The sequence below is a fragment of the Styela clava genome, chromosome 7, assembly GCF_964204865.1.
Source record: "Styela clava chromosome 7, kaStyClav1.hap1.2, whole genome shotgun sequence".
Classification (NCBI taxonomy): domain Eukaryota; kingdom Metazoa; phylum Chordata; class Ascidiacea; order Stolidobranchia; family Styelidae; genus Styela; species Styela clava.
Window position 1 is genome coordinate 5,782,226 of NC_135256.1, and position 20,919 is coordinate 5,803,144.

Consider the following 20,919-nt stretch of genomic DNA (forward strand, 5'->3'; position numbering starts at 1 on the left):
TTCACGGAATAAATTTATATTACTTTTGTTTCTTATTTTGCAGATTTTTTTTTACCTTTAAGGTAATCTCTTGATTAAAAGCACTTGATTTTAAGTAAAAGTTGTGTAATTGTAGTCAATTGTTCTTGACTGAAATATTTCGCACTCATGTCCGATAAGCCCAAGAGCTCATATTGTCGATGATTTAAACCTCATATCTTCTTAATTTCATTGCTAGGACCCTAAATTTCAAAGAATGTATTTCTCCGGGATAGAGTAACCACATTAATTAGAAGATTTTGCTGATTTGTATTTTACGAATATCAGGTTGATTTACCCCACTTTTGTGTCTGAGTTTTAATTTGTATTTGAGATTTAAATTTGACGTATTTTTCGATTATCATTAAATTGAAGTTTCGTTGTGACGTTAAGGAAACCATTTTTGTGGAATTGTATCAAAATTAATGATGGAAGTTTGCAAGATTTTGCGAAAATCACCAACATAAGTACTAAGATTGAGTCTAAAATGATACGCTGCATCTTGTCGAGTATAACTGCGAACTATGAATGCGACTGACGTCGATCTGTGGCGTGCTTTTTCCACAACGACGAACTTGATCCAAAAACATAAGCTGGCATGATCTTTTGATCAATATACACATGAACAATGAACAAAACCTATGCCGTGCAATATCTTAATTCGCTTTAAATGTAATCCGCGATTTTTCGACTGTTTGAAACTTGACTTTTTTTCAATTTCCTAGAATTGACCATGCACGCAGATTGAATTCCGAGCTTCATATAGGCTGAAAATGATAATCATAAGCTCTCGGATTGTTGGACCAGCGGACCCACCAAAGGAATTCACGATGGCGTTGTGTCCGTTTACGTGGTACGAGTATGGTCGTGGCTAACGGACACTCAGAACACTCGAAAAAAAATTAAACGCTTATTTGACGTTAGAAGAATAGGAATTACATATTTTTCCCGGTGGAAAGACCACGAAACGGCTTAATCATATGGCAAACCACGGCCTCTCGTGCTGTTAACATTTTTTGTCGTGTAGGCCTATGAGATTAGTTGCCAGTTATTCGTTTTCAGCAGCATCCGACCAGCGATCACGTGAGCCACCCTGGTTTTGAACCTGCGAACCGACGAATGGTAATCAGAAGTGCGGTGGCGAGCGTATTCCTAACGCTCAGCACGATGCGCCACATCGCCGAGACAATAAGATTATAGTGATGTGCAGTGATGTGATTCAAATTTTTTGTCATCATACAAATGTCGTATTTTCAGGCGGTTCTGTTACAAAAAGTCGTAAAATATTAACCGTTAGATGAACTCATAAAATTCCGTGAGACGGTTCCATAGAACCGGTGCGAACCGGCTAAAGCCCACTACTGGTGGTGTGTATATCATAAAACTCATGTCAGAGGTTCTTCACTGCTAAAACACAACCTTTCATTTTTCATCTTCTTAAACTTAAATGCAACAAAATTATATTTATTTGGCATGTTATGAAACAGATATACTTTGCATAGGATAATACAATAATTAAAAAATTTACAAAACTGAAATTTGACAAACAATTATTTTTGGGATAAACAGTGTTGAAGATTATAAACACAAGAATTTTTTTTTCTACTATTGTGCTTGGATAATATTGCAAGAACTAATTACTGTTAGAATTGATAAATAACTTTGATAAAAAAATATGCGCACCGGAAGTATTCGTACCAAGATGAAGCACAGCCTGAACAACCCTAACCTGGTACACATACTATGTTCAGGTTGTGCGCCATCTTGGTACGAATACTTCGGAAGCACCAAAAAATAGACTTGCACATTAAATGAGATTCTAGCTGAAACAGATTAAATGAAGCTATTGGAGATGTTCACATTATCGCACTGAATTGCATTAGACAAAGATATAAAATATTTGGTCCTCCAGAAGGGTGTATACCAATATGGAAGTAACTAATTTGTTCGCCTACTTTACATCAAGTTGTGTGAAGAAATGAAAGCCTATGAGAAGGGGGTATATTCACTTGACTAACACAGACAGTCCTCGAACTCGTAATAGAACTAAAATTAGTAAAATCGGAATAAAATTATGGCCCAATTGTAACCTGGTACAGACACTACGAGAGTACCAAAAATAATTGATGCACAACTTTGGAAAAAAAGATAGGCTTGCACATTAAATGAGATTCTAGCTAAAACTGATTCACATTATCGCACTGCATTGCGTGAGAAATGAGAGGAAAAAAAAAGATTAGTAGAATGAAAAAGGCACCAATAAATCATGTATATCAGATAAAATCAGTTATTGCATCATCAGAAATAAGCTTCGTCCATATGTTTATAAACATACCAACCCAAGACGCAAACAGCAGTTATTGGCATCATGAATGTGACAAATCTCCACAAATAGCTAAAAGTACAAAATAATTCAATTAGCGAAAATGAGAGAGAATCAATCACGCTTAGTAATTACTACTCAGCATTATATACCAAACCAAAATATGATGAAGGCAAACATGAATGTACTATCATCGACGATTTAAGTATGGTAATAACAAAGAAAAATTCATTTCCTGTCATAAAATATCACTTATGTGAGATGTGCATTAACATGAAGAAGAATATGCCAGGGGAATGTTTATGGTATTGGATTTTTATATTTAATATGGGGAAAATGATATGGCATGATGATATTGTGAACCATGGCCTCCTGTCCGAAAACCAGTATGGTAGTAGAAAAGTATCGTGTGCGAGTGACCAGTTAATCGTTTCAGATGCATGAACTTAGTGGTTTAATAGGAACCATGCCTTTTGAAAATTTTGAAAAAAAAAGATATTTTTCTGTGTCACACATAGCAATTTTCAGAGCTCGAAATGCTTTTTAGAACCTGAAGGCTCTTGTGAAACCCTCGTCTTCCAGCTATACCGACTAGATGTTGCGGTCTAACTTGACAATTAGAAATTTAAGAACCTTCCCTTTGAGAATTCCTAGATATGATCCTGTGACTAACCTTGACTTGGATTGGAAAGTTGAAATATATTTTGAATCGTTTGAAAATACTCTCGATTCTTTCCATTCATGAACTGAAGAGGGTTTCTGCTCTGTGATTTCAGAAACTGCCCGAATTGCTGATTCGATTCCACCTTCGATATAACCACACCAGAGTCTGGCAGTCTCTGTTCCAGCCCAATGAACTCTGGAATGAAGAGGATAGGCCAGTGATTTTGAATCTTTTAAATCATTAATTGTAGCAGAACTGTCGAAAACCTTGCAAAAACAGGAAAAAACAGTGCAAAATTGATGATAAAAGATCCAATTAACTATTAATCAGCACAACTGCCATTTTGACCTGTTTCAGCGTAGAAAGAAAATAGCGATAAGTTTTCATGGCTACAAAGAGCTAAAATATAAAATTTCCAAACTCATGACACAAAACACTGAAACACAAATGAGAATTATCTAAGACAGATTGTAGGAAAGGACAAATAGCGGGGCTCCCGAAGTATGCGAACCAAGATGGCGGACATCGGAATGTAATATCTGTACTATGTTAGGGTTAGGCCATAATTTTAGGTATAAATACTACGGGAGGCTCTTGGCTAGTCTTCGAACTGATAATAGGACTAAAATAAGGAAATTGGTAAAAAATTATCGCCTAACCCTAACCTGTTACCCATGTTACGATCCGATGTCCGCCATCTTGGTTCGCATACTTCGGGAGCCCCCAAATAGCAATGAACAAAGACCGACTCTGGGGAAATCAAAATTTCTATTCCAAATCTGGGTGATTTGAGAATACGTGTTTGGCTTCAACGTTAGAGAAATCATCCCAAACTACGACTTGTCATAGTCAAGTTTATTTTTATCCATCCAGTAAAAAATAACATACAAAATTGACACAAAATCAAGCACACATTTTTACTGGGGAAGCCGCAAAGAACCAAGATTGGTCATCAAGCAGCGACACCCAAGGTTCAATACCTAATTAAAATTAAATAATTGAAGGTCTGAAATTAAGTTATTAGAACACTGTTACTATAGCTGAATATGGCTTTGGCAGCTGATCACAAAAAGCACCCACTAGATCTGCAAAAAATTATGACAGTATTTTATTAACAGAGCTGACCTTCCAAACGGCTGTCTCAATGCATGGTGAAAATACATCAATCCCCTCGGCCTCATTACACCAACTGGGCATCCACCATTGTATGATTCCTTTGCCCAGTCTTTATCAATGTATTCAATTGGATCAAGGCATTCTTCTCCAAGCATAGTTGCCAGAGATTGTAAAATTGCTTCCCTTCTTTCTACCATCTAAAAAAAATAGAGTAAGATAATAGTAGTAAAACAATATTAAAACTGGCAACCCTGTTATACATATTTTTTACATACAAGAACTTATTTTATATTAATTTTCATTCTGTGGCCTACGTCTAGCTGGTCATACTGTTTCATGGTCCCACATGAAATAAATATGAGTTTATTCTGAACAATATTCTAAACTTTGGTATAGAAATCAAGGGTAAAACTCTTTTACAGAGTTTAGAGACCTGTTAAAAGAAGTTATTCGGTTATGCCATTTCTCCTTATCTGTATCAAACATGTTTGTGTTATTTTCATTAAAACAGTATTTGGTTGCATTAGGATCTCTCTAACAGTTAGACTTACATTAGGTTTAATGTGTTATGCTTCATTTGTAAACATTGGATTTATACAAAGACATTAAGTTGGTGATCTGTAAAGAATCAGACTTCCCAACCAAAGCTATACAGAGATAAAAAATTTAACAAACCGTTTTTCTTGTCCAGTAAATAGCATGATCAGCACAGATGAATCCCACAATAGCTGGATTTCCATTGGAACTCGTGCCATCAAATGTACAGGATATAGGACCAATGGAACCAGGGGCTCCAGTGACTGTCGTTTCTCCCGACATGCCTTTTTCCTACAATAATCAATTTAAAGCTTAAAAAAACATTTAAAAAAGTAAGTTTAATATTAAAAATTTGGGTTTACTTCAGATTCTTCTGTAGAATAAATAGTTGTAAACTCATAAAAATGTGCCTCAGAAAATATTTGTTTCTTGTAACTAAAAATTGATAATGTTTTGGGGTTTAAAAACGACTTCGGATTTTTCAATGAAAATAGTCGGGAACCCACAATAATATATCTTATGTGATGCCAGAATCTATAAATATAAATTCTTGGTATCATAAGAGAGAAATTTGGTTGTCAAATTTTCCATAACATGATATTTTTATTTACTGACTTGACTTAGCTAGATATTTATCTGGCAAAAACAGATTTTGCTCCAACCGCATGACCCTTGCGGTTGATTGCAGCATTTCTTGAAGCAATTTTCAGACAAAGTCACGATTTTTGACAAACTGGACCCGAAACTACTTGCGAAAAGTCTAGGATACAAAACTACAATCTGTAATCTAGTCCTAGGTACTTAGATGTTCATCAGTATCAGAACAAACGGTGCTCCTGAAGTATGCGAACCAAGATGGCGGACATCGAAACGTAGCATGGTTAACAGGTTAGGGTTAGGCCATAATTTTATTCCAATTTCCCTTATTTTAGTACTACTATGAGTTCGAAGACTAGCCAAGTGCATCTCGTAGTATTTTTACCTAAAATTATGGCCTAACCCTAACCTAGTACACATATTACATTCCGATGTCCGCCATCTTGGTTCGCATACTTCAGGAGCCCCGAACAAACTATGTCCGGTCCGGTCTCTATCACTTAGTTAGTGGTCAGTAATTGTCAAATACACCAATCATCCTATATAAAGATTTAACCTAACTCAAAAACTCCACAAACCTTCCAAAATGCAGTCTTATAAGTAACAATAAACTTGATCAAATGACCAACAGGCATCTCCTCTCCTAGTTTTATCCGATCATAAGGAAGTTGAGGACTGAAGTCAATGTGATTCACAAGATGTGGAGGAATGGCTGCTATCACATTATCACAATGATATGTTTTGCCTTGTTTAGTGATCACAGTGACCCCATCTAACTCTGTCTGATGAATAAAAATTGGAAATGTTAAAGTATTGATATCTTGCTGGAATAAAAGATAAAATGATCCTTGCAAATTTTTAAAAATTTATGCGATTCACAAATGAGCTAGAAAAAAAAAATTTATTTGGATATTAATTACGGTGGGAATAGAGGTATTAATGGAATTGATTTAGTAAAAGTTAGATGGCCAATCATGCTTAGGAAGAGTCTTAATGCAGACATAGCTGTATTGATAATAATTAGTATACTATGTCTGGTCCTTATCACTCAGTTAACGGTCAGTAAATTGTCAAATCAGCCCAAGATGTTTTTTTTTCAAGCACATCATTCCATGTGCTGCCACTTCATACTGGCTAAACCTATAGAAAACTAAAATAAAAGTTGCAAAACTAAAACTGTGATCCTCTGCCTCGTATATGAGATAACATAATATTAGCGGAAAACAAAGTTTTCTTGGTTTATTTAATAACATCGCTGGATGCTAATGTAATTATATATTCCCCTTTTCAATCAAGTTGTGGAATCAAGTCGCACTTGTCCCGTTATCAAATATACATTGCAAATCTTTAAAATTGTTTAAAAAAATGATACATCGAGATGCAAATCTATATTTTTCTATGCACCTGTTTTATAGATTGGACTGGATCTCCAAGCACAACATGTCGCAATCTGCCAGCGATTTTTTCACAAAGTTGATATGCTGATCCCTGCAATAGAAAAGATCTGTCCAACAAGTACTAAATACTAATGATAAATGTTGTAAATAAACAATTTATAGGACTTCGATTAGATTAAGTCATTGACCAGAGATTCGATAGGATTTTTCAGATTTATCCAGAGAGAAAGCTAGTAAGACAGCTTGGCCATATAACGGACCATTTCACTTGGAATTGCAAAAAACAATTAATAAGAGTATGAAGCATATATGTTTCTAGTCAATATTCACCTTTGATTATTCCAAAAAGAAAACATTCAGAATTTTATTACCTCATACAAAACTGTTTTATCAGACTGTAAACTTTATTCATTTGATACCCAAGTCACATATACCTTTACATACCCAGTGTATATACTCATAAAAATAGTTTATTTGCTGAACTTTTACAGTTTTACTACTCATGTGCTGAAATCCTGATTTGAATAAATATTAAAAAAAGAAATTTTAAGCTTCAATGTGCAATCCATCAATATTTTGCCTTTTTCAAAATGAAGTACAATTGGATTATTAATAGCATTGTGTATTTCTTTATGTGCATATTATTCATTTTTAATTTATGTTATTTGTTTTATACTTTCTTTTTCCACAGCAGGTTAATTACAGTTTGCTAATGTCTAATGAACAAACTGCGATTTATACCTACCGTACCTAGAATACCTTACTTTTTACAATAGAAATTTCGATATATTTTTTCATACAATTTTCATTAAACAATTAGGCGCTCCCGTAGAATGTGCAACAAGATGGCGGACACCTGAACATAGTATGTGTACCAGGTTAGGGTTTAGCCATAATTTTATTCCAATTTTCTTTATTTTATTACTATTACGAGTTCGGGGACTAGCCAAGTGACTCCCGTAGTATTTGTACCTGAAATCATGGACTAACACTAACATGATACACATACTACGTCCCGGTGTCCGCCACCTTGTTGCACATACTACGGGACGTAACGGGAGTACCAACAATTATACCTTGACTCTGTATTCCTGAGCACCATTTTTTATATCAAGCAGTGTTTCAAATCCTCCGCCCTGTTTGCAGTAGTAGAGAAAATACAGCATCGATATTTGACTCAAGTCAACACCAAAAACCATACGAATTGCAACTTCGAATATTTCTCTGGTGGCTAGAAAAAATGTATGCAATTTAAAAATACCATTCCGACCATGATCCGTGGCCATTACTTTTCAATGGAAAAAATAGGTTTTTTTAAAGGGTTTCCATCAAATTTTTCAAACATTTCATCCTTTTCATAGAATAAATGAAACACAGACAATTTACTTTATATCAATGTAGTCATCTCAAATGGCACCCAGTAAACTTGCATATGTAGCATACGTATGCATATGTAGCAAGGATGCTGTAGCAAGAATAAAAGTGATTCTTTCTTGAATTAAATAAAATAACACAACTTACTGAATGTAGGTACATTTAAATATTTGATTCGTTTTCGGCATCATCATTAATACTTATTTTCAAACTCAAACATATTATCCAATTTTGAATAATACTTTTTCATCATAAATTCCAAATATCTATTTTACATAGGGATTAGGAATTATCAAATACTACATTTATTCCGAAGAATTTTGCAAAAAAGTCGCCATGCAAAACATAAGCGCTACTAGTTTAACATATATAGGCTACAGCTACACATACACTCTCAGTAGATTGCTTGCATAGATTGAACAAAAAGCTTTCATGCAATTAAAATTATTAATGAGATTTAAATTTGAATTGCTCATGGACATGCAAAGCTTTTGAACCTTCATTTCTGCATTTCTCTGTTACAAATGAATGCAAAGTCATCGAGTCCAATTCCATAGCATTAGGATCTGTTGTAATATTATCCAGATCTATTTTTTTGCACATCTTTGATACCTTAAAGATTGAAATATTACTTTGTGAAAATAGCTTGGCTGGCTACGCAAGTGTTAAAATCACGCTTGTGATTGCAACTATATGTGTGTGACCCTTCGATGGTTGCTAGATGGGTGCTCCAGAAGTGTGTGTACCAATATGTAGGTAACTAATTTTGTCCGCCTACTTTACCTCAAGCTGTGTAAAGGGACTGAAACCTATGAGCAGGGGGTATATTCACTTGGCTAACACAGACATACCCCGAACTCGTATTAGAACTAAAATAAGAAAAATTAATTGAAATAAAACTATGGCCTAACCCTAACCTGGCACACACACTACGGGAGTAGCGCTAGATGTCATGGCTGCCATAGGGTGGGTTGTTCATGTAACGGTTGATAAGCTATGGCACCTCCACCTGTAAAATCCATGAATCTGGTAACTATTCCCATATCTGACATGGGCTGGAGATAGGATGGGAGTCCATGTGATCAAGTTGTCTTTCCACTCCCAATATAAATATGAAAGTCCCCCCTCGTCCTACTACATGCACATTTAGACTTGACTATAGTCAATTTTATTTTCAACTTTTGGAATGAAAATAAACACATTTGATGTATTTTAAAAATTTCAATGATAGTAAAGTGAAATGGCTATTGACAGTACTTAGTATTTTTTAACAGGGACACTGGAATTATAGAATAATTTCCCAAAAGGTTAACAATTAGAAGAAAAAAAAATGCTAACACAGCTTTGCTACAGTGACTCTATAGACAGATACTAGATGGGATGGGCACGCCAACAAGCGGGGCATAGACGATTCTTGAGGGGGCGTGAAACTAATTAAAAATATTTGTTAGATGTGATCTGCCTCATTTTAGATTTACAATTTTATATTGTTTAAGAGATTGCAGAAAGCTATTGTGCTTGTTGTATTTTTATTATATGCTATATTACTTTCGCTTTACTATCTGTTATTTGAAGCTTATTATTAGCTAGTTATTTTTGAGGCGGGCGCGAGACTTGACAAATTCTAAAAAGGGGGCGCGGCTCAAAAAGTTTGGGAACAATTGCACTAGATCAAAGATAGCGGGCCTGAGCTTAAACTCCAGATAGACTAGACTAGCTCTTTCAGATCTTCAATCTACCTGAAGCACTCTACTAAAAAACACAGATAAACAAGGTTTTATCTTTGGAAAGAATCTTTCCAGCTTGGCATTACCTGTCCAATTTGAAAGGGAAATTTTTTTATGGAATCTCGCTCGACACAAGGCCATGCGTATTCACTTATAAATAAAGAAGTCCCATTTATGAGCGAAGTTATGAGCGACCATTAACATTACACTACACTACAATAAATTATAGCATAAAAACTATGTATTAATAAATACAGATTGACTCAATACTTGTGGTAGTTTAGGTTAATACAATCAGAAAAAAAGTTATTAGATAGTGAATTTTATTAAAGCCAAAATCGTTAATGCTGATGAAATGGTCACTAGGTGGTTGCACACTCATAGTCGTAGCCTGAGAGGCAAAGCCCCCTTCCTCCCCCCCCCAAAAAAAAAATTTTTTCAACATTCTTTTTAAATGCAATTTTACGGCATTTTCAGTAAGACATAAATTCATCGCCTTTTTCAACAACATTTTGCTCTTTTTTTTTGAACGATCTATTCATAACCAGTCATTTCCTGGCTTGCTATCAATAATCATTTCACCAAATGAACCAAACGAGATAGATGGAAAAGCCTGCCTATATGCCTCGGATGACTTTGACAGCGAAGTACATCTGTATAGCTATATAGCTATATTCTTTTAAGATATTGTTACTTATCAGTGGCTACTTTCATCAGGCTTTGTTCGGAGAAAAAGGCAAGAGCAAGCATCGTATCATATATGTCATGATACAAAATTAAATTAGCCCTTTCTGTTACAATATGATGTAATATACCCTATAGCGCCACCTGTGTTTGATGTCATTGGTTGTCCTTATAAAACGTGGTTAATGTTCTACTGTGTACTAAGCGGTAGAGAAGAAGATCGGGCCCAAAAATTCCAGCCTGACCCGACACGGGCCCGTGGGTATTAAACCCGACCCGAACTCGACTAATTAACTGGATTTTCAGGCCCGACCCGACCCAAGCCGGGTATGGTAAAGTATAGGAAGAATATTTTCAGGATTCAAAGGTTGGGGAAAAGTCCATTACAGCTTCTTCTCTGTTTTATTCAAATTATTTCTTTTATAACAAGTATTCGTTTGTTTAGTATCCACACATAGATTTTTTCATAAACATATATTTATTTCAAAAAAAGTCAGCGATAGAGAAGCCCGACCCGACCGTAATGATTGACATTCCAGGTCCGACCCAAACATAACGATTGGCATTTCAGGCCCGGCCCGAGCATAATGATTAATATTTCAGGCCCGACCTGACCCGATATGTCGGGCCGGGCTCGGGCTTCAGATCTTAGCTCTAATAAAAGCGGTGCTTTTTATGTTTACTGATAATATGAGTTGGTAATGCCGAGTCATGTGTTGAGAACCCGTAAAGCTATATGAAGAACAAAAAACCTTTCCCCAAATTTTGCGCTAGCTTCGCTCTTGTTTGCACTAGGTAAGATATACAAGACTGACACAGTTGTTAATAAAACTGAAAAATGTCATACCTTATTCATCATGTAATGAATTTCCAATAATTCCAGCGGTCCAAGTGTCGGTATCAGACCAGAATATGACCTGATATTGGTTGGATCGTGAATCATCAACTTCTTGATTCCGCTTGAATATTGATCGTACATTTCAAGACCAAACTCTTTGAGAACTTCAATCAAATTGTACTGGGTCCTGTTGAAAATTTTTTGCCAAATTATTCATAAATGAATATACTTGATACAGTACAGTGATACGTATGGAACCTTTGGGTTCAATAGGTATTAACTGCTATCCATCTATTGTAGCTGTATATATCTTAATATATATTAAGAAAAAATTAACGATTGATACTATGGTAAAAAAAAAATAGTTAAAACCAATCACCATGTATCTCACCATGATGGTATATCAGATAAACAAATTACGAGCATTAAATGAATTTTTAAATAGATTATCTTTGAAACCCATTCAAGTAAAGTGCTAGGATTATTACTTCTACTATAGCCGAATAACATCAGAATATTTTTTTCGAATACTCCTCTTTGTTCATGGTTTGAGACCAAACTATGTTGCCATGGATATATAAAGACGTAGAGTTCAAACTCCATAACAACAACCTAACCAAGGGTTTGATAAAATGCAGAGGCTGTGCCATTATAGTACTTTCCAAAACAGTATATGTATTAGTAACAGCCTGTGTAGATACTTGTTCAGAGTTACTATGCACAAATATCTTAAAAGCTAAGTATATTAATATAGCACTCATAAATGAAATATTGATACAAATTAAGGTATTTCATAAACAATTAACCTTCCAACCCACTGTCCACCGACATCCCAAGTATCTGTTCCACCTGCACATTTCAATACGGCTGAATCCATTCTTCCTCCAATACGATCTGACAGATTTCAGAATTAGGAACAAATTGGATTATAATCAAAAAATTCTTTATGAAAAAAGAGCCAGCAAGTGAATCAGAAAAATTGGCTTATCAATTTCTTATATATTCGGACTTATCAAATATTGATATTTCATGAGAATGAATATTTATTTGTTCGTCGTATCAGAAGACAATATAAATATGACAGTAATGGTCATAAAGGATTGTTATCACTATCACCTATGTCAGGGATGGGCTAACCGCGGCTCGCCAGACTTTTTGTGTGGCTCTTCTCGCTAACATAAATTATTATCCAAATTTCAACTAAGAGAAAAACTTCAATGTAAACTGTTTTAATTTATTAAAAGTCGTAAAGAAGTTTTCGTCAATGATCAGGACAAATTATGTTTTAGTATGAAAATTGCTGTAGCGTTAAATTTTGAATTTAAGTCAGTCAAGTCAGCAAATCTTTCGTCACAATGGTCAATGTTTATTGATGCGTCGGCGGTATTGCAACTTGATTGCGGTTAGTTAGTCTAACTAAGTTACTGTGCGATATGTCCTCCATTAAAAACGAAAGTACGAAGATGAAAACAGAGTTGTCAAGTCAGAATGGGAAGAACGTACGAATTTACCAGTCAGAAGAATAAACTTTTGTGCTTAATCTGTCATAAGCTACTAAGTCAGAATAAAGTCAGCAATGTTAAATGGCACCATGAAACGAATCATGAAAACCTCTTACGAGGCTACCCTCGTAAATCAGCTATAAGGAAACACAAATTAAATGAACTCTAATTGTGCATATATTTGAGTATAGCTGCCTTGTTTATCTATTTATTGGTATTAGACTCTTGTGTGAATTTCTTTTCTGTTCATGGTATTTTGATAATACTAATAAATTCACAAATTCTGCGGCTCTTTTAAAGTTCTGACTTACAGCATGCGGCTCTTATACTGAAAAATTGTGCCCACCCCTGACCTATGTCATACAATGGACCAAAACAAATTTCTACTTTACCCAAGGGTTTCGAAGCTGCCAAACAGATCCTACGCTAGAGAAAAATTAGAAGTACAGTACAAACCTTTCGCTTCCAGCAGAATTACTTTTTTATCTTTCTTTTCTTGCAGTAGATATGCAGCATAAAGACCTGCAATTCCTCCACCAATGACAACGGTGTCAAACTTTTCTACAGATGCCATGATGTAGAGAAATAAGAACTGGAACAAAACCTTTCAATATAAGCTATAACATAAGATAGCATAGGCAGGATAGGTGTTTATGTTAATCACAGGCAATCACTTGAAAGCAATATATCTAAGTTTGTTAATTTCTGAAATTAATTTCTAAGTATTTTAATGCTGGCGAATATATGAAACATATAGAAGTTTATATTGGATTTATTATTCTAATCCATCTCCAATCTAATCCATTGCAGTATTGCAGAGATGCATAAGTTACGAAAGGGTTTCAGATATTTCGGTATTCTCCGATATTACAGTATTGGATAACTATACTCTGCAATATATTGCAGTATTGGCTATAGTACCATATCCACCAATTGACTCACCGTGTTCGAGTTCGTCCAAATATTGTACAATTGAAATAGGTAATACCGGTACGTGTGCAAAGTAAGGCGGACAAAACCTCTGCCTGTCTGCCGATATTGTTTACATTTGGCCAGAAAATTTAATCTCAAATCAGCATAATATAGATATTACGCAATTTCTGTGCGAGCATATCTACTTTCAGTTTCAGTACATTAACTTGTAGCATAGCTTTATTAAATAATTTCTAAATATTTTATTTATTATCCGGTAGAGTAAGATAAGAAGATATCGAGTATATCGATGCCGCTCTTTCTCTTATATTTTGACCACAAGATGTTGATAGAGAACAACAATATATTATGCAGAGTTTCTCCTGAGATCGAGAGTTAGTTGTTTTCCGTCATGGATTTTGCTGCAATTTTGAAGGGAGAAGTCGATAGGAAGAGAAAATTAGTTGAAGATAAGAACATCATTGCTGTGAGACTAATTTTTTGAACTCCATTCTCTTTTTATGTATTGCAATCCGGCGCTTTTAGACCTGGATTCAATTTTGTCCAGTCTTTAAATTTTCTTAGCCAACTTGCTCACATTTCTGTTTGCAAGTATTCAGACATTGTTTTCATCCCATTCCAGTATTTACATATATTTGTGTTGTAGACAAGGCAAATTAAACCATGTTTCGTTTAAATTATTTGATAATACTGGCATTGCTAGCCCAATTGCAATATCTGAATATTTCAAAGAAACTAAGTGAATATTTTACAGTTTTAATACACTTCTCACTGTTGCACATTTATTTTAATGCTGTTGAATATCTATTTTTTGTATTCAATATTTAATTAAGCATATCAGCATTTGGACACTACGTGAATTTTAAACAGTTCAAGGCAAAAAATTATTGTTAAAATTCTTTAATTTCATTGTACTGAGAAATGCCTGATTTGTATCAAATAAAATCCAATGCTCAGTACATTTCCAATTAAATACAAACACAGTAATTCATTTACAATATTTCTAATATTTTAATCCACCAATGGGGTGGAAAATTCCCACAATTTAAATAACTGTAAAAATAGAATAGGATTCGGTATTCAGGATTCGATTTAAGTATTCTGAAATAATAATTATTCTACATTGCCCATCCTTAGTCCTATTCAAAATGCTAAATTCCCATTGGAAATAGCTTAAACGAATTTAAAATTATATTTGATTTTCTGTCTTGTTTTAGGGAGAAAAGAAATTCTTTAAAAGGGGAGACTTGGCAGAAAAAGAACGGGAAGAATATGAAAAACGACACAATATACAACGAGAAGATCCAGAGGCTGAGAAGCAGCGTAGACTTTCACTTACCGATACTTTGAATAATATTGGGCCAGACAAAGATAAGCTTCCTATGACTTTGTCAAGACAAGAGGTAATTCATAAATTTCTCAGTTATGTATGGACTTATACTATGTATTACTACACTACATTCAACATTAAGGAATGATTTTGAAATGTATCCTTCAACGCAGTGATCACCAAAGTGTGGGTCGCGACCCCAAGTTGGGTCGCCTCGAATATTTCAGGGGTCGCCGAATGTCCGGCGGTGTATTCTTGTTTTATTTTTCATTATTCTATTGCGTGCATGTTACACTGAGCTGACTAGCACTACATAGTAAGTTTGGGTATTCTGAATTACAGTGATATCTTTTATAATAAGGCTATTGTGTGACGGCAATAATTAAATTGTAACACGAAATCCAGAAATCTAGAGCGCGTGATAATATTTTTGGAAATGAGATTTTACTGTGACTGGTTTTTAGTGGTTCGAAATATTTTTTTCCTTGTCATACCTTGGCGTCACAAGCTTATCATACGTCATAATTTTTAAAATGGGGTCGCGTCTCAAAAAGTTTGACGACCACTGCTTTAACGCATCATTTTTTGCTGCAGCTACAATTTTTTGTGATTGTAACTGCCAATCCGTGAACATTTAGGAAAGTTCCAAGATGTTATGTTGCATTTCCTAATGTCATTTAGATATTGAAAAAATTAAATTTGGTTATGGCTTCCACCGCCATCAATTCCATGCTTTATAAAACAAATAACTGGCTCACTAATCCCATACCCGACATGGACTGGTAACCGGACGAGAGACTGTGTAAATCCCATCTAAGTCTTTAAATCCTGAAAAACGTATAATTTGTTATCCAGTATTTATACAATTTTTTCATTCACATTCTCAGGTTATCAAAAGACTTCGAGAACGTAATGAACCGATTACACTCTTTGGTGAGTCGGATTATGAAGCTTTCCAGAGATTGAGAAAACTTGAAATTATGGCTCCAGAAATTAATAAAGGGCAGAGAAATGATTTTCAGGTAACATGGAATGAATCCTTGCTCAATCCGTTTTAATAATTTTACAATGAGCTCAGTTTGTCTAATCAACATTTTCAGGTAGGCCACAGACATATTGAAAATTGCTACAGCTAAATTTAGTTGAATTTGATGGTAGTAACAATAAATGAAATTTTCTCCAATTTTTTATTAAAAGCAAAGTGTCTATTTTTGCAGAAATTTTTTTTTGTAAATTTTCCCTGGAAAATTAGTAGGCCACAGAATTTTTGTGCAATGAAAATGGGCCATGAAAAAAAAGGTTGAAAACCAGTAGTCTTATCTTTCTGTTTCCTTTGAAATTTTATATTAAACAACTGAAAACTACTTTGAATTCATTTCCTGTAGTGGTTCATGTTTGTCGCTGATAATTTTGTTTCAATATTATTCAAAGTATCGGTGAGTTAAAGTCTACGCTGCTTCTCAGCCTCTGGATCTTCTCGTTGTATATTGTGTCGTTTTTCATATTCTTCACGTTCTTTTTCTGCCAAGTCTCCCCTTTTAAAGAATTTCTTTTTTCCCTAAAAAAAGACAGAAACAAAATTAACAACGACAAACATCAGTTTTTTCGAAGTTTTTAATTTGGTATTAATTTTTATTATCGTATATATTTATAGCAACTATCTATACCAGGCTTGGGAAGGCCAAATCCGGGTAATTCAACCTGACTCGCCTGATGCTGCCACAACCACAACCAAACTGAAATCAAATTTCTATGTTTTAGCTAAAAATAGCTCAAGGAATTTGTTGAGATTGTGGTTAAATTTAGTTTTGGCACAGACTTATTGTTTTTCACCTTTGCTTTGTAACACTGTAAATATTGTTCATAAAATGTAACTTTTACATCACACATCGCTTGCCAAACTAGGTGGGCAAAATTTTTGGCCCCTGGTTCAAAAACCTTGGCCCCCCCTGATTCATACTACCTATACTTTGATAAAAGGGAGTCAGTCAAGGTATCCTAATATTATTAACAAGACATGGAAATTAATGTTACTAACTCAGATGATAGGCTTTGTACTACAATATCTGAAACGAAATACTTAATCTAATTTATTAGTCATTAACTCATAAGCAAGGCACCAGGCTTTTGCATATCACTGTTTTCAGGAAAACGAGATCATTTTCATGTAAATGATATTATTGTTCCATAAAGAAGTCCAATAGGCAATTGAACACTATCTGCTAACTTCATCTATTTGTGAAATCCTACATTTTCCTTCAGGATGCCATGGGACAAATAGAACAAGAAGATTTAGATGAATTAATAAATAAACAAAACAAAGATAGCGACATGAAAGAATCAACTCTACAGATAAAAGATGATGGAGTCACCATTGATAAGTTACTTGTAAGTAGGAATAAGAATTTTTAAATTAAGGACATATTATCGTTTGCTCAAAACTTCCGAGAAGGAGGCAGTGGTTGGATGCTGTCACTGATGTGCTTAGAACTGTGACAGAGTAGTTGGATGTAACAGTTTAGTTTTTGAGTTTGGGCGATACAAGGTACAAGTTTGTCTGCTAAGTCTGTATTTCCCAAGTCATGGGTCGCTACCCAAAGTTGGGTCGCATGAAAATCCTTTTGGGTCATCTGTTTTTTTTTTTTTTACAATAAAAACTTATAAGTTATTGATTTTATTTACTAGTAAATTTTATTGTCTATCATATATTCAGCTTTAAAGTGTTGCTCAATAGGAATTGTATATTAGGGGAAATATCACGGCGTAAAATCTAGCAGTATCTATTTTGCTTTAAATAAAGCTACCCCATAATTTCAAAAGTCGCTGATGGTAAATAAGTGCAGGTTTCTCACTTTAAAGTAATTTCCAGTGAAAAATTTGGGCACTGTCCTAGGTGATCTGAATTCTTATATCTTACCAGTAGCTAAATTTCAAATTGAGAAATTATCAATAAATATTGTGAACTATTCTAGAATAAGCTTTCTAAGCTGTATTTTGTGGTTTTGATATCGAATAATAAATCTAAATGCTACCTTGATGGCATTCTTCATTTTTTCATCATGCCTTACGCTCTGAATAAGCAGCCCGGGTAGTAAACAGCTTTTGTTATTTGTAGAGCTAGAATCTTCCAGCCTTTATCAAATCTAGTAGGAAATGGGTCAGTTTATTAAAGTGCAAAGCGTTAGCATTTGGGTACTCCTGTAATGTGTACACCATGTTATGGTTAGGCCATAATTTTATACTGATTTTCCTTATTTTAGTTTTATTATGAGTTCGAGGACTGTTCGAGTTAGCCAAGTGAATATCCCTCTTCCCATAGGTTCCAGTTCCATTACACAACTTGATGCAAATAGGCGAACAAAAAAAGCTACCTCCATATTGCTACACATACTTCTGGACTCAATCTGGAGCGCTGCATTTATGCTTTGTTTGATATTATATTAATTTTTCCAGGAAATGAAGCAAAAGCTTGATGAAGGAGATGATGATCATGATATTGAAGTTATATTGAAAACCTTACAGGTTTGAACTGGTTTTATCTTGTTCTGTCTAGATATGCCCAAGGACTCAACCTACTATGCCGGTTGGCATAAAATAGTCATTTCATCTATGATTCAAACTTGAAACGATAATAAGTGTTAGAACTTGATGTTTAAGGAAGGACGTAAACAAATAGTAGTACTGAATTTTTATTCATGGAAATGAGTGGAGTGGGTGTGATATTTCGCTTAGATTTCAATTTTTTTGTTGTGAAATCTTGCTGTGAATTTCATGCTTGTTTACCTACATATCTGGCAACAGTGGATAGATTTATTATTGTGCAGCAGAGTTTGATTCCTTTTCGTGGCATTTGTGGCCATTTTGTGCCATCAATTGCCGGATTCTCAAAGGTTCTGGTGCTGATTTATATGAATTAGTAGTTTGTAAATGGTTAGGATGCCTTAATTTATCGTATAACACTCCCAGAATGCCAGCCCATACTCGTGTGACGTTAGCCCACACTCGTGTGAGAAAAAAGTCGAAATCGACTATCGTATATTCTCGCATACAAGCTGGGTTTAAAACTCCAAAAAAGTTGCCAAACTAAGGGGTCGGCTTATATGCACATAACTTAGACACACTACAAAACAAATGTTATGTTATTTTTTAGTGGCGCTGATAAGGACTCTTATCTCCGTAATGATTGGGATATGTACATTACTGATAATAACTTTTCAGTCATGACCATACATAATATGGATTATTAATTTATTACATTCCTAAGTTTAAATGTTATTACTGATAATTAAAAGTGCTGATTTTATTTATCAATATGTGGCAAAGCGCCAAAATTCATTTGAATATTTCTCTTGACAACGAAACACCGTGATGAAGGCGAAAGGAAGCTATTATTCGAAAATTAGACAAAGAAGTATTTGAATACTTTGATATTCTTAACTGTGATACGGTGTGTTACGAATCGCAGGGCCGGCTTATATGCGAATTTTTTAAAAATAGGCGTTTTGAGACCGTTTTTAGGGAGTCGGCTTATCATGCGCTCGAGCGAGTCATATCATTTCATGCGCTATAGTAGGACGATATACTATCACATTATTATCTCGTCAGCAGCCGCAGTTATCCAATAGAGAGGATGGCCTCTGGGAAATAGAGAACGAAGAATTTGTTCCTAGCGATTCGGATGAAAATGATTTAGAGGATTCTGACTTTTCGGAAGGAGATTTCATACAGTCGGATGATGAAGAGGTCGAAGAAGAAGAAACTGAAGGTTTGTATGAATTTTATTGTTTTGTCGTTGGAAACTTGACGTAATATTTAAGAATTACATTATTGTTTTCCTACAGACATGTCGAGTTGTATTCCTACAGACATGCCAAGTCCACGGATTTGGAAGCGTCGACCCCAAGGTGCGAGAACAACATCTGGGGCCAAGAGGGGCCGTTGCACGCCCTCTCCAAGAATTCGTTCTTCGTACAAGTGGACGAAATCTTTTATAAGAAGAGCAAATAAGCCTTTCGGTGGTCAAAGAATGGTACAGAATCGCCAGCTAAATCGCACGTCCACGCCCTTGGACTGTTTTTTTCAGTTTTTCAACACCGCAGTCCTTCAATTCATTGTCAAGATGACCAATCTCAATGCCGTTCGAAAAATACAGGGTAAGCACCTTGTATTGCTATATTTGCTGTATATTACTTTATTTATTATAAAACAAGACTAATAAATCCATTGGTGAATAGGTTTTCGTAGGATTGATATTTGATAATAGACCTGTCGACATCTTTTACTCACTTCATTTTTTTTTTATAGTGGCCGCTGTAACAAAGAATATTGAAGAAAAAGAGTGGAAAGATGTTGATGTGAAAGAAATCAAAGCATTTCTTGGAATGATTATTGCAATGGGAATCATTCGTCTTCCAAACATCCATCTTTATTGGCAAAAGAAAAATTGGATATTCGATGTACCAAGTTTCAATAAAATAATGCCGAGAGATCGATTTGTTGAAATACATAGATATATGCATTTTTGTGATGAAGCTTTAGCGCCAAGATCAGATGATCCAAAGAAAGACAAACTTTTCAAGATTCGTGGATTATTATCTTTACTATTGCCATTGTTCGAGAGCTGCTACAAGCCAGGCCAAGATCTGTCCATAGATGAATCTTTGATACCTTTCAAGGGCCGAATTAGCTTTCGGCAATTCATAAAAAGGAAAAGAGCACGGTTTGGTATAAAGGTCTGGGTGCTGGCTGAATCTTCCACAGGGTATGTTTCGAGATTGAAAATTTATGTGGGCAGAGAACCAACAGCTGGCCCAGAAACCGGACTCTCCTCACGGGTTGTGAAATATTTGATAAACCCGTTCGAGGGATTGTACCATCGT

General features: G+C 34.9%; 1 protein-coding gene across 3 annotated transcripts; it reads right to left on the bottom strand.

Annotated features, from left to right (window-relative positions):
- Nucleotides 1–1,461: 1,461 nt before the first annotated feature.
- LOC120328581 (putative flavin-containing monoamine oxidase A) lies at nt 1,462–13,799 on the bottom strand. Of its 3 annotated transcripts, none has more exons than XM_039395110.2 (12): nt 13,720–13,799; nt 13,234–13,381; nt 12,082–12,169; nt 11,285–11,462; nt 8,524–8,638; nt 7,729–7,883; nt 6,660–6,743; nt 5,834–6,037; nt 4,797–4,949; nt 4,131–4,318; nt 3,015–3,200; nt 1,462–2,413 (listed from the first exon to the last, which is right to left on the bottom strand). In XM_039395110.2, the coding sequence occupies exons 2-12, from the start codon at nt 13,349–13,351 to the stop codon at nt 2,317–2,319; spliced, it is 1,566 nt and encodes a 521-aa protein (XP_039251044.2). In that variant the 5' UTR covers nt 13,352–13,381; nt 13,720–13,799; the 3' UTR covers nt 1,462–2,316. The 3 variants fall into 3 exon arrangements, with proteins under 3 accessions (XP_039251044.2, XP_039251045.2, XP_077970725.1); XM_039395111.2 differs by having other exon boundaries at nt 13,234–13,369; nt 13,720–13,786; XM_078114599.1 differs by lacking the exon at nt 13,720–13,799 and having other exon boundaries at nt 13,234–13,679.
- Nucleotides 13,800–20,919: the final 7,120 nt, after the last annotated feature.

What these genes read in the sequence shown, in the direction of transcription:
- LOC120328581 (XM_039395110.2), bottom strand. Translation starts at nt 13,351, where the DNA reads ATGGCATCTGTAGAAAAGTTTGACACCGTTGTCATTGGTGGAGGAATT. An exon ending in TTTACTGGACAAGAAAAACG is followed by an intron (nt 4,319 to 4,796) that starts GTTTGTTAAATT and finishes TATTTTTTTTAG; the next exon opens with ATGGTAGAAAGAAGGGAAGC. An exon ending in ACTTTCCAATCCAAGTCAAG is followed by an intron (nt 2,414 to 3,014) that starts GTTAGTCACAGG and finishes TTGTACTTTTAG; the next exon opens with CTATTTGTGGAGATTTGTCA.